Source organism: Gracilinanus agilis, chromosome 4 (assembly GCF_016433145.1).
Source record: "Gracilinanus agilis isolate LMUSP501 chromosome 4, AgileGrace, whole genome shotgun sequence".
Lineage (NCBI taxonomy): Eukaryota > Metazoa > Chordata > Mammalia > Didelphimorphia > Didelphidae > Gracilinanus > Gracilinanus agilis.
This window is the reverse complement of record NC_058133.1, coordinates 445,947,738-445,962,601: the sequence shown is the minus strand read 5'-3', so window position 1 is coordinate 445,962,601 and position 14,864 is coordinate 445,947,738. Positions and strand designations below refer to the sequence as shown.

Below are 14,864 nucleotides of genomic sequence, written 5' to 3'. Positions count from 1 at the left end.
AGTGGTCATCTTATTTAGCTAATGCCTATGTAGGAAAGACCTCTAAAAATATTTGTAATAAATAGCAACACAGTCCTTGATTAAAGGCCTCCAGTGAATGAGAATTTATCAACATTCATTGAAAGTCATATCCATTTCATTTTGGAGCAGCTATAACTTCAAATAAGGGATTATTTGTTTTTTAAACCAAAAATTCTCATTGTTGCTGCTTCTATCCATTGCTCCTACTCTGGCCTTTGGGACCAAGCAGAATAATTCTATTTTTTCTTTCTATTGAATGATAGCCTTTCAAAATCTTGAAAGTCCTCTCTTCTTTAGCTTAAATATCCACAATTATATCAAATTATCTTTATAGATCATGATTTCAATAACCACTTTGGCTGACATCCTCTGAACTTTTTTTCCTAAAATGTGATGCCCAGAATTGAATATATTTGATGTGTTCTGATGAAAACAGTGATTGGGGGTACTCTCATGCTCCCCCTGATTCTAGACACTGTCTCTTTTACTGGCCATTAGTTTTGGGGTTGCCATGTCATCCTATTCACTCATTATACTTACAAGCCACTGAAATTCTATCTTTTAAAAATAATGTCTTTCTAAGCAGCCCTCATTCTCTACCTGCATAAATCCTTTTTGAAACCAATATCAAATTACTTGTCCTTTTTCTATTATAAAATTATTGATAGCTTCAAATTATTTCTCTTTCTCTAGCACATGCAAAGTAATTTAACTACATAATAAAGGAGTAAGGGGAAATTGTGATACACTAGTGACTAGGACCTAGATCCCCCACAAATGCCACCAGTGAATTTCTAAAAAATGCACTAGAATACTGAATAATAAGATTCAACTATAAATTAATCCACCAAGTTCAGAATTGCACAATGAGTCTTAAATTCTGCAGACAGAATTTAAGGTTGTTGGAAGGCTAAATATGAAGCAGTCTAATCTCATAGTGCAGAGCATGGCTCAGTATAGGCATTCCAAGAAGCCCCATCTGTGGGAAAAGTCAATTCCAGACCAGCATTCAGACAACCTGAGCTCAAACCATAGCAGGAAACAAATCCTGATAATTCCTATAGAAAGCAGAAGATGGAATCTAGTTTTTGCCACCAAATTGGGATCTACAAGATCTACACGTACCAAAGAAAAATACAAGAAAGGAGTCTGAATCAAATGCAAAGTCCCAGTCTAGAAAATGTGGCTAGAGATATGAGTAAGCCAAAAGAAGAAAATTCAGAACGTAGTGAAAAAACACGCTGGACTAAGAAAACAACTCCAGAACAAGTACAAGCAGAAAAAAGAATGCCCCAGCCTAAAGGATTATAAGAGTATCTAGGGGGGGGGGGGGAATGGAATGAAGTATAAAATGGAATAGGTAATAAGAAAAGGAGGACGTAGAAAATTCATAATTTGGAATGCCTGGTGGTAAACCTTCCCCAAGAACTGAACTTCCTGAAAAACAAAATGAGACAAATAGAAGAAATAGTAAACAAAAAAAAAATCAAAAGACTGAATGGGAGAAAGAAGCAGAAAGAAATGAAGTTATACAGCACCAAAAACAACTGATTTGAAAAAAAAAAGATCAAAAAGAGATAATCTAAGGACCTTCGGACTACAGGAAAATCAGGTGGCGCCCCAGAGTCAGGAATACAATCCTTGGACATGGAATGGAGTAGCACTAACTGATTCATACAAAGATTCATTCACGATCTTGACCTTATTAGGACCATTCTATTCTACCATCATATATTCTACCACCAACTTTCCTTTTAAATATTTATGTCTTAATGTCACTTTCAGAATTATGAATCAGTGTCTTCCTGTGAACTTCTGTGCTGACAGCTTTACAGGGGAGGACATATGATTTAGGCTCTGGGTTCCTCATCTGTAATGGTAAAACAATAACTATTCTGGAAAGATCAAAAGGGAACTAACAACTCATTAGCAGTGTCTAAATTATTTTCTCAGAAGACTTTCACTAGACAAGAGGACAGAGAAACATCAAATATTGGATTTCTCAGAGGCAGTGTGAAATGGTGCCTAATTTGCTATATTTGGTGTGAAGATAATTGCAATTTGCACTTATTATCCAGATATGTGACCATGGGAAAGTCATGTGATCTCTCTAGGCCTCTGTTTCCTCATTTTCAAAATAGAAATTATAATATATAAAAGGCTATCATTTGTAGATTTTCTTTTCTTACCTATATTAAAGAAATAATCAAATAATTAAGAATCATATTTATATCCAAGTGTATATGGTTATTTACGCAAAAACATGTAATACAGTGGAAAAGGTGCTTAATATGGAAGAAGAGGCCCAGAATTTGAAACCAGATCCTTAAGTCATCTAAATTTTCTGTGACAGTTTCCTCTCATGTAAAAGAAGAACATTGGGGCAACTTTTGACAAATGTTTGATATCTGAGAAATACTGAAAGATAACATAGAAGTTTAAAGGCTTTGTCCTAAGAGAAAAGTGAACAAAGGATATAAACTGAGGGTTGACAAAAAGAATTAAAACTATTGATAACCATGGGAATAAACACTCAAATTTCTAAATAACAAGAAGAATGCAAATTTAAATGACAGAGATTTCAGCTGACATGCAGAAAGTTAGCAGACAATAACTGAAAATTGCAAATAGCAAAGACAATGTGGAAGTGAGTTGCAGAAATACAGATCTACTAATGACTTATAGAAAGACAGACACACTAATGCACTGTTGGTGTTCTGAACTGATCCAATTATTCTGCAAAGCAATTTAGAATGGCTCTGGGCATATACTGCAAAGAAGGTCAAAGAAAGAAAGAAAGGACTTATAAATTTATAGCAGCATTTTTTGTAACAGCAAAGAATTTAAAACAAAGCATATGTCTGTATCTATTCAGGAATGGCTAAATAAACTGGAGCACATGAATATGATGGGAATATTATTATGCCACATGAAATGATGATATGATATTTTGAATATAGAGAAGTTTGGAAAGAGTTGTATGAGCTGATGCAAAGTGAAATATGAAGAATCAGGAAAACAGAATATATGCAATGATTACAGCAATACAAATAGTAAATAAAACCAAATTAATAAAAAAGGAAGGCTGTGAATTAGACTGACCAAACTTTTATATTTTATTATAGGTATGTAACTTAGCACATAGTGGTTGGATTAGTTGATTTGATAATTTTACTAAACTATTTCCCTAAGAAAGATAAGGGGAGGGATATGTTGAGGAATGTCTGTACTATAAAAACAAAGGATATCAATATTTTTATATGATCAGGGTTGGACTTGGTGACTTCTCATTTTACATGTATGCTATGATCCCTGTGATATAAGCACGCCTTGACTAGAGAGCATATTTGCCCATTAGTGTTTGAGAATGATTTGGTAGCATTACTATTGTTTTAGGCAGCCCATGTGGCCTATTTGCAAAAGTAGACTATTGTACAGCTTCTTTGGTAACTCTGTCTTTGACAATTTCTAAGGATGCAATTCAGAACTGGACTTAGGGCACAACATCATCTCAGACACATAACAAAAGCCATCCAGACAGCAAGACTTTTTTTTTTTGGCTTTTAATATTTTTTTTAATTTTATTGGCTTTTAATAGACTGACCTAACCAGTTACATAACTTCAAACTGTATAAAACCTTAAAATCAAGAAGTACATAATCCTTTAAATAGTTCATCTGTTAATCTAAAATGTATACCAAAAATATAGCAAAGTATACTGCACTATTCTGAGTGTCATAAACAAGATAATCATTCACTCTTTTATAGAACTTTAAGACTACCTCACATTAATCCTGTGAGAGAGGTAATCTAATTATTAATTCTGTTTCACAGATGAAGAAACTAAAGATCTCTGAGAGTAAATGATATGGTCAAGGTCACACTAGTAAGTGCCTGAGGCAAGACCATCTAATTAAGCTTGAATGTTCAGGAATTGAAAACTGTGGGCAGAGGAGGTGTCGATTGATTATCTTTCAGATACCCAAAAATACAGAAAGTGTCCAGAAGAAATGATATATACACTATCACATTCTTACTCTCAAAAATGCCAAGAAATAGAGTATTTTTTTAAAACCCTGAATATTTATTCTATACAAAGAATAACTTGAATTTTTAAAAATCATCTTCAAAGAGAAATAGAGGATTGTATGTGGGAGGGGATGCATGGTTACAAATAAAACAAAAATCTTATTGCTTTGGTATACTTTCAGAATTAATACAATTGCCCATCTAAAGACCATTTAACTCATATTAAAAACTTAATTCTTTCAATAGAGAACAATGTTCCCTGAAAAAAATTAGTATTAATAGTAAGAATAAAGTCAATACAGCATCAAAATGTGTATAGATAATAGAATTGGAAATCAAAGATTTTTACCCAGGCCTGTGCAGTGAGAAAAACTTTGAAGTCTTCATTAAAAGTTAAAGTTGGGTGATCAGCAATCCGATTTAAGAATTTATGGAGTGCCTTTCTTCGAGTCTCAATGAAGTCATCATTAAACCGTTCCACCATGCCTTTCATTATAAATTTTTCTGGCAAAGGCTAAAGAAACAAAGCATAATAATATTACACAAAGTGGCAAAGGGTGTTCCAAAAGTTTTAAAGCAGTTTTAAATTATTAAAACTTAATAATAATATTAGTAATAGTAATAAAATTTAATAATAATAATAATAAACAACTGTAACAAACTTTGGAGGTCATCTAATTGTAATCTCCTCAATTTTGGGAAAATAAAAAAGAGACACAAAGAAATTGAACACCATAATGAAGTAATGTGGTGAAATGGATAGAGAACTTTGAGTCAGGAAGACCTGTGCTCAAATTCTGCCTCTTACAGTTATTAGCTAATAACTTTACTTTGCTGAATCTATTTCCTCATCCATAAAATGACAGTTCAACTAGATGGCCCCTAAGGTGTATTCCAATTCTAAATCTATGATTCTATGAACCTGACTGGCCTCCTTATGGTCACAATGTATATTCATATTTTTATCCCTGGGACCTGGAATATAATTGATGCTTACTAAATCTTTAATGATTGAATAATTGAAATCAAGATCTGAATCAAGGATGATTTGATGAGTTTGATAATTCAGCTATATATTAAAAAATATTTAATTGAATAGCTTGAAGTAAGTAGTAATAATCCAGCATGGATATAATATAAAAAAAATCAATATTCTAAAGAAGTCTTGATTTTCTTTTAAAAGGCAAAGATTATCAAAATAAAATCAGGCTGATTTTCAAAGTCTGAAATAAAGTTTTGAAAGTATTAAACGTTTTTTAGTGTGTGGAGGGAGAGGTCAGAAACTGTGAATTCAACTGCATGGACAATTTCCCCTGTGGAAAATTCTTCAGCCAATGTAGACTGGCAACCTCTCTATAATCTACAGTTCTAAAAAGTTAATATGATCACTAGTACATTAAATGATGTCCCAGGATCACTAAGCAAGCTCCTGGCTGGAGAGGGAACCAGATTAAAATATAACTGGTTAAAGGTTAACAAAATATAAAAATTCAATACAACATAGTTAATGTTACTCTGTGGTTTTCTATGTAGCATGAGGGGATTCACTTTCTATTTGTTTAAGTTTTCTTTAAGTCTGACATCATTATATTTTATACTTTGTTATCTTTCATACATGAAATAATCATGAGGAAAAATAGTTAATGTAGTCTGCAAAGCTAATAAACTTACAGGAATAATGAGGGTGGGATGTGCTTCTTCAAGTTTTCCCTTTAACCAAAGGAAGTCTTGATAACGTCTTCGAACTTCAAACTCACTAGAATCAAATTCACCACGAGATGTCTAAAGAGAGGAGAAAAAATAAGACAGAATAAGTAATTCAAGATGAATGATGTTAATTATTTAGGATATGATGGAATAAATTTGAGCCTGGAAAGGGTATTAACAAACACTAATTTTTTCATGTTGTCAGCTTGTATATTATTTTGGTGCAGTAAAGTATTTGCTCACAGAGCAGATGAAACAAGGCAAATTCAATGTCCTTCCTGAAAAAGACATCTAGCTGAAATTCCATTAGTTTTGAAAATCAAAGCTAAAAAAAAATCTGTCTCATAACAGCCATCTGCCTCCCACAAAATTTTATAAAACTATTATATTGGACTTGCTTTTCCTCCTTATATATATGTGTGCTCTGAATATAAAGTTTAAAATTACTGCTTTTAATCAATTAAGTAAAAATTAAAATTAGAGGAACATTTATTTTGTTTCTCTTTTTACCATAGTTTGGTGAAGATTCTGATCTTAAGTGCAAATAAATATTTCCCAGAAATTTGCTCAAATAAATCTCTTTCCTACAATGTCCTCATAGTATGTGAAAAGTCTGGCATTCTGCATAGCAGACTAACCAAAACTGAATTCTATTGATATAGTTTTTGATTCTCAAAGAAAAACTCACTCCTGTTTCTAGGGTATTTTACTAAGACTGACTTTGTCTTTCAGAAGAAATTAAAGACATTAAGGCAAATATTGAAAAAAAAAAGAAGTGCCTATTTAGAGTTATTGGTAAGACAATAAAAATAGGGATGGTCCCAAAACAAACAGAACAAAAATTCTCTAATTAAAAAATGGAAAGAATACATCTCAGAGGTCATATTTATCATATAGCCTCTCGAGAGCGTGCTTATACTTGTGCTCTTTGTCTCTGTTCTCTCTCTCTCTCTCTCTCTCTCTCTCTCTCTCTCTCTCTCTCTCTCTTTCTCTCACACACACACACACACACACACACACACAGGCACAGAGTAGTCTTTCTGAAAAAGTTCTGTAGGTAGTATTTCCTCCCTCTAATTGTACTGAAATGTGAGGGTAAAGATTTTATGACAGTAATGCCATTGTTGAGATTTTTTTCTGTAGGAGTATTGGTGGGATGAAACATTGTTAAATTCCTTAAAAACAATTTAGCCTGTACATTTCAAACACTGGAAATGTCTATCACATATACTGATTAAATCTACAATTTGCTACAAGCCATAAAATGCGGAATTAATTGTCATAAAGTAAGGATTGGAAAGCTATTCATGCCAACAGATTTAGTCTTTTTGAAAATGACTGCTTCAAATAATACACTCAATATATACAGTACTGCCAAGACATTTCATTTGCAATGCATTAAAAGAGAACAATGTGGTCTCTCAAATTTAAAAACATAATCATTAGAAAATGGTGCAAAACTTTCACTATTGAGTAAACACAGAAATTGATCAATCATTAAAAAGTAAGAAATAAAAAAATATATACACACATATATAATAAATATGGAACACTGTTAAGTAATTTAATAATGTATTCTGGTTGGATTATGTAATTCCTTAATAATCTCCAACCCTGGAAACTTATTTAAGTCCTACAAGAAAAGACAATATAAGAATAAGCTCTTTAGCTTTATCTATTCTAAAAGCATAGTTTATATTTGATCTCAAATATGCTCATTTTTCTCTTATATGCTGATTTCATTCTACATAGTATTATATTTATGTGTGGCTCATCTCTTCTACTGGTTTTATGCTTTTTTGAGGTCAAGGAGTATGTGAATTATCTTTATGCTTTCCCTAAAACTTATAACAGTAAACTGCAGGAAGTAATCATTTAATTAATTAATTTTAAATGGGAGTGAAGTGGATTTTTTTGTGTGTGTGTGAAGTGGATTTTTAATCTCAAAGTATAGTTCAAAGGGAAACTAGGTAGTACAGTGGATGGAGTGGGCCTGGAGTCAGAAAGAGGCATTTTCTAAAATCCAAATCCAGCCTTAGGTATTTACTGTGTGACCCCAGACAAGCCATTTGACCATGTTTGCCTCAGTTTCTTCATCTATAAAATTAGTTGGAGAAGGAAAGGTAAACCACTCCAGTATCTTTATGAAACCCCAAATGAGGTCACAAAGATTTAGACACTACTGAAAAATGATTTAATAACAACAAAATTATTTCAAAATGTTTAAAGGTGATTTTAGAAATACTCTATCTAAAATGTAACATAAAAGCTAAAAATAATACAAGGAAAAATTTCCTGACAATGTTGACTTTCCAAAAGTGGAACGGGCTGTCTTGGAAGGTTCCCTCTCACCAAAGGTCTTCAAGCAAAGGCAGAAGTCAGGTATGTTGTTGTGAAGATTATTTGGGGAGTGTTGGATTGGATTAGATGAATAACTGACATCTTTTTCTTCCTCTGATTCAGTTATTCCATCATAGAAAAAAAAAAAAAAGATTGGGTCCAAAAAAATGTGTCTGCTCTTTGCAAAAGGATTTTATGAGGTGTGGATTCACCATCTTTAGTCCCTAGCCCCATCCCTTACAAAGATATAAGAAGAGACAGTGATAAATTCTGGCTCTGGAAATGGGTCTTATCAGCTGAATTATTGTTAGGGACAGTGTCTCAACCCTATCTATCCCCAAAAAGTTTGACATCTGAGCAGTGGGTAATAGCTTTAAAACAAAAAATCTTTTCTTCTTTCTGTATCTATTCTAATGCAAAAGAGCATTAAGAGATAGGAAGTTGCAATTAAGTAACCCAAATTGCTAAGAAGTGTCTGAGGCTAAATATCAAGTCATCAAGTCTTTGCCTGCCTCTTCTGCTTCCTGTCTCCTTCCAAGAGCACTGGACCCAAAACAGCCTGATGAGTTTACTTTTAACAAGAGCCCAGGTGACCCAACAGTGATCCTGAGACGAGTGTTTCTAATGTTTACAAGGTTGAGAATTCCTAGAACCAACTGAGATAACATTTATGAAACATCTTTTCATGGGAACTACTTTTATTAGAGCATCTACTATAAAGGGAGGGAAGGGGAGAGGGAAATAGAGGGGGAGAGAGAGAGAGAGAGAGAGAGAGAGAGAGAGAGAGAGAGAGAGAGAGAGAGAGAGAGAGATTGATTGTAAGAGAATAGTGGGATAATATGTCTGAAGTCAGGAAGACTTCAAGCTCATGGCCTGCCTCTGATACTTGCTAGGTGTGAAATGAGTGACTTTCCATACATATAAACTTTATTCTCTCCCTGTCTGTCTCTTGCAATTCTTCATTTCCATCAAAGCTCAGCTCAAGCTCCATCTTTTATAAAAGGCATTTTCTGATCTCCCAAGCTACTACTGCCTTCCCTCCACCATAAATACTTTTTGTATATTTTGTATATACTTGCATAGTACATAAAAGTTGTCTTTATTAATACAGAGTGCAGCTTCCCTCCTTCAGGGAGCAATCGCTTCACCTTTGTGTTCCTAGCATAGCACCTGACATATTTTTAACTAGTCCTCTGATCCTGCTCTCAGGAGTATTGTCAAATTCAAATAGAAATCAAGGTGCTAAACTATGCATAAGGATGCCTGTGGGCTGCATATTGACTTAATATTAAAGTATATTGCCTATATAAAAATAATAATATAATAAAATAATATATAATAAAAATAAAAATAGCATTTTTATTTATTTTAACTATTTCCCAATTACATTTTAATCTGGTTCAGATTACATTTGCATCAGGCCCTATATTTGACACATGTTGTTTATATTTATAGATCAGCATTTTTTCTGCAATGAATTGAATTGTCTAAGTCACTAAGCAGTTAAGTGACTTTCACAGGGTATGTCACAAGCCAGTATGTGTCAAAAATAGGACTTGGTCCTAAAACATCCTTATTTCAATTCTCTAGCCAGTGTTCTACAATATAGTAGATATTTAACAAATGCTTGTGGACTGGCTGATTGAAGATGGGCAAGACATTTTATCTCTCAGGGTTAGAGGCAAATTTTTAAAACTAAAAATTATGGATAGGATGCCAATCTGTAATGGTAGCAGAAGTAGTCTCCATATAACAAGCAACTCACAATTATGAAGTTACAGACCTAGATTTTTTAAAAATTCAAACAGGAATGACATGTAAATATTATATTAATATAGATATAGATATATACATATATAACATTATATATATAATTATGCTTCAATACTTCGTGTCAATAAACTCATTGCTGCAATCAAAGACATAAGACTTTAGCACCTCTACAACTTGAAAATAAATATCTTTGAGAGTTGTGTGATTGAAAATTTCATCTTCTTGGAGCTAAGATGATGAAGAGTAGTTCCAAACTTAACTTGCTTAGGAGATCTGTGATTTGGGGGGTATAGTCAAGGCAAGACAGGGAAAAAGAAAAGCAATGATACCACTTATAACAGCAGCACAAAAAGATAATCTGACAGATCTAAAAACACTGAAATAAATCAATAATTAAAAATCTTTATTAAACAATTTCTATGTGCCAAGAACTGTACTATGTGCTGCCAAAATAAGGAAGCAAACATAGACCCTGCCCTCAAAAAATTCACATTCTAATGATGGAGACAATATGCAAATAAAATGTGGATTAAAATCAAATAGATTATAATGGGAGAGGGTAATCTTAGATCAAGGGCTCTAGAAGCAGGGGAAGGGGTGGGGGAACACATATATGCATTTGTGAATTTTTTTTACTTTATTTTCTTCAAAAAAGATTTTCCCTAAGAAATCAGCAATAAGTTCTGGTCCTATTTCTTGAGCTATTCAGGTAAACTTTCCATACAACTCAATTTCTACACTTATAAAATGGTGGTATTATCAACTACAGCTATTTTGTGAGGACCAGTCAAATCTGCAAGAGCCTAGCAAGTGTTTCAGAAGATGGCTTACTTATTTTGTGAATTTTTAAAATACTAAATATGTATGCAGTCATGCAATGTTCTGTCCTTGAAAACTACTGTCATTTTCTCCAGGAAGTTTGTTTTTAAAAATTTTATAAAAAAAACCCAACAAAAACAAATCATGGATATCTTATATACTTATTTTACAGGCAAGCAACGACTGCTTTGAAATACAGTACTTTGTATTGTAGCTTTAACAGTGTGTCTGATTTTAACCAAACTCTTGGGAAAAAAACCTGGCAGACAGAAGAGAAAATCTGAGTTATACAAATTGCTCAAAGCAGTGATGAGCAATTCAGGGCTGAGTCTTGCCAAATTCTAAAATGCCAAGTGTAAAATCAAATGGAAGCACTGCTAAATTTTCAAAGAAAACACTTGTGATAGAGGAAGAAGAAAGTTACCTTAGTTGTAACTCTGTAGGTGATGAAAGTTTCAATTGTAGTAATGTGGCTTTCTGGATCATCAACTGTAATGAAAAGATCCTTCGAGTCTGGCTCATCTTCGAACTTGTATTGGTTTATCATGGATAAAGGGGATGTTGGCATCATGGGACTAAAAGAATTCATGTCCATCAGGGAGGCATCCTAAAGAAGAAAACATTGGAAGGCAGGATTAACCATGAAAGATGCCTATATATCTGTGATTCCTATACACCAAATATGTTCACGTAACACAACAAATTCATTAAGAGAGTTAACTACAGTTACAAATTCAACAAACTGCAAAGTACAGCTATCTTCTTTCTAGAAGATGAAGACCAATAAGAAATGTATTTTGAGTCATTTCCAGTAAAAGGAAGAGAAATTAAATTGTATAACAGTACCTAACAGGATCCTGTGAGTTCTTTAACTCCATCTTACTGAATCTAAAGAAATATAGATTCACCCTTATCCAAGGATTGCAAAGTCATAGGTTTCAACATTGGATAAGACCTTAGAAAAAAATCTAGACAAACTCCCTCATCAGACAAGGAAACCAAAGCCAGCCAAGGGAAGAAAAATGACTTGCCCAAGGTCACACATGTACTTATTCTTTAACTTCACTAGGCCTCAATTTTTCAATTTGGAAAATTAGAGGGGCCTTAGGTTGCCTTTTAGATGAGCTCTAAATTTTAAAATAGAATCCCTATGACCCTATGACCTTGAAAATCTCTTAAATGATAAGATATCTCCAAATTAGATTGTAAACTCCTTAAAGGCAAGGATTGGTCTTTTTGTTTGCTTTTTGCCTCTTTTTTGTATCCCCAGGGCTTTGCACAGTGCTCAACTAGTAGTAAGCACTTAATAAATGTTTACTGAATTTTTTAACTGAAAATCCCCCTTAGAGTTAGTCATTTTAAAAAGTTCCCAAATTAAAAAAAGAAAATAGCTGGGAAAAATTATGACCTCTTTCAAGGTATAGAGTCAGACATACAAAAATGTGCTCTGAAATAGCCTGTTTTCATTAACTATATGAGTTGAGGCCTTTTAAGCTTCATTTTCCTATATAATTATATTAAATCTAATTCTATTTCTTCTGGGTTAAATTACGGGTTCAAAATTAACAAAGAATTTCTTCTAGCTTTTAAAAATAAAGGCTTTCTGTGGAGGAGGAAAAACCAGGAAAGCTTGTATGATTTTTGCAGTTACAGAACACAGCAAGCCTAGTAAGGCATCTGAGGAAATGTTTCCATATCAACGAAAAAAACTGAAATTGCAGCCATAAATTCTAGAACACTTGAAATTTCTGAAGGATGAAACGATTTCTATGGGCTATTTCATAAGCATTATTGAAGTCCTGAGCAAAACTGTGACAATGAGAATTTTTCATATTAGATTATAAAGGTCTCAATTCATATGAGACTTGTGCTGTTATAAACAGCACAAAAATATTTGTTAATTCTTTTTTGTTTGCTATTGTTTTTTTTAAAGAAAAAAATAATAAGCTAAAATGAACTTGCTAAACTTTTGCAGCAAGTATTTTTCTAAAAGGTAGGATGAATCAGCAAAGAAGGCAAAGATCTCTAAAGATCTCTAGGAAATACTCTGAACATACCTTTGAAGCCCTTTGGGCATGGACTCTAATGCCTTGAGGTCTCTACTATACCCAGTGATTTTATGGGGTTTTAGGCAAAGAAATATTTGTATTTTTCTCTTTTGGCTATTAAAAGAAGAGAGAGGGAAAGATCTATGTACTGTGCTTCTATCTTTTACATGATAATCAGTATACTATAAACAAAAGCAAACAATCTGAAAAAAAAAAAGTTAACACTTTAGTCTAATTTGAGTAAGTGAAATAGAGGGGATAAATTTAGTGTTTCCCTGATAATCCTGTCCTGTGTACCTTCCATTTCAGTCTCCTAGCTGGTAAAGTTATTTAATATGGAAGTTTTTAGCATCACTAGTGAGGTAAAAGGATTTGGGATCACAGACATTGAACTGGAACAGATCTGAGATGTGAAATATTTGAACCCTCTTTTTTTTCCCCAAAAGATCAATCTGAGGCCCAGGAAAGTTGTAGCTTCCCCAAGATTATGTAATATGAAAAATAAATGACAGACGGGGAAACTGAAGCTGAAAGAAAGTGTCTTGCTCATGATCACATAGCTACTAAGTGTGCAATCTCTATTTGAACCTGGATCTTCCCAAGTCCAAGTTTAGCCAATATTCCTCTTTTATACTCTACAGAAGAACAACATTCAGTTCCTTTTTCAGTATTAAAAACTTGATGCTCTAAGCACTGTCTTAGTGAGTTGTCATTATTACCAACTGAGTCTAAATTCTGCTAGAGATGACTCTTGAAATGAGATAGTTAGTCATTCCTAGGATAAGGGAGGAGAACTCTGACCAATTTCAAAGAAGGGGAAATTGTAAATTCTAAACATTTACAAGTCACTTTCAAAGACTGATTTCATGATTCCTAATAAACCTATTGGCCAGGATCTAGAAACAAATCATTCTATTTGGGCTTGGTTACTAAAAAAATGGGTTTGAAAATTTGGAAAACACGAAAGAAAAGCGTAGCTTCCCTTTAAAATAACGGATTAGCATTATTTCTGCACTATGCATTTGAGAAGGGTGAGCACTTCAGCAGCAGAGCAGAATGGAAAGGTATTAGCTCCAGCTTCCAGATTCAATCCTGGCCCTGGAGAAAGCTTTATCCCTCACTAACATGCTCCTCAGGAACTTCTCATCAATATGACATGAATCATCCAAGTTATTACTGGATCTCATAGACCATCTGCACACAAATAGCTTTTTGCTTCTCCCCAGCAAAGAGAAAGTCAATGTGAGGAGTGTGCTAAGTTAGAATGCTGGCATGAAAAGACCACGCCAGTGAAAGTGCTGATGCAAAAGAAGCACACTCACCAGGCAGGAGACATCTGGCTAAAAAGCAATTTAATGTGTGGAAGGAGTTGGAGAAACCAAGCTTGTTAAAGAGGGACACTCATCTTGATACGTCTAAAATTAGACTCACCAGCTGTGTTTTGGTTTATAAACCCCTCCAATCTGCCTGCTTATTACAATAATAATAATAATGCTGAGGCAGGCCAGGAGTAGACTCTGAGCTGCAAGTGTGATTTAGGGAAAAAGACCGTCTGTGTGACATGCTGCGAAAGTGGGGATGAGGTACTTGGCCTTGCTTGGCTCGGTTTCCCTTCCATTAAAGAAGGGCTTGAGACAATCATCAGCAAGCTGCTAGCCAGTTCCTTTCTGTGATGAAATGGCTGCCTGAGAAGTCCAGGTGTGCAGTGCCCCAAGGATTTATTAGCTCAGAAAGTAAGTAACCATGCCCCTGCTCTGACTATTCCCTTCTTTAAAACTCCTTTATGGATTAGATTGTCTGGAGAAAGAAAAAAAAAAGTTGTAGATTAACAAAAATAAGCATCTAGCAGTAGAGAAGGCTAGTTTCATTTTTATTTTTCAAATTGTGGATTGTCCTGATGCTTCTGGTAAAAGGTGAATTTTTACATGAGTTCACACGTACAAAGATACATCACCCCAACCTTCCAATTCAAAAAGTATTTATTACAAGGAGGTTATGTGTTAGCACTGAAGAGAAAAATAAACAGTTTCTATCATCAAAGAAATTGCTTTCTAGGAAGGAGATAAAATATGCACACAAATAAGGAAACGCAAACGTTATGAAAAGGAATGGCTAGAATTCAGAGTC

The 14,864-nt window shown here is 33.8% G+C and overlaps 1 protein-coding gene across 2 annotated transcripts in view; it reads right to left on the bottom strand.

Moving 5' to 3' along the window:
* Positions 1 to 14,864, bottom strand: part of SNX7 (sorting nexin 7) — a 103,404-nt gene that overhangs the window by 70,507 nt on the left and 18,033 nt on the right. For both annotated transcript variants that reach the window (XM_044672109.1, XM_044672110.1), the window contains exons 2-4: positions 11,114 to 11,296; positions 5,722 to 5,832; positions 4,400 to 4,564 (exon numbers count right to left, since the gene is read on the bottom strand). In XM_044672109.1, coding sequence (XP_044528044.1) covers positions 4,400 to 4,564; positions 5,722 to 5,832; positions 11,114 to 11,284 — 447 coding nt within the window. In that variant the 5' untranslated portion in view covers positions 11,285 to 11,296. The remainder of the gene's footprint in view (positions 1 to 4,399; positions 4,565 to 5,721; positions 5,833 to 11,113; positions 11,297 to 14,864) is intronic.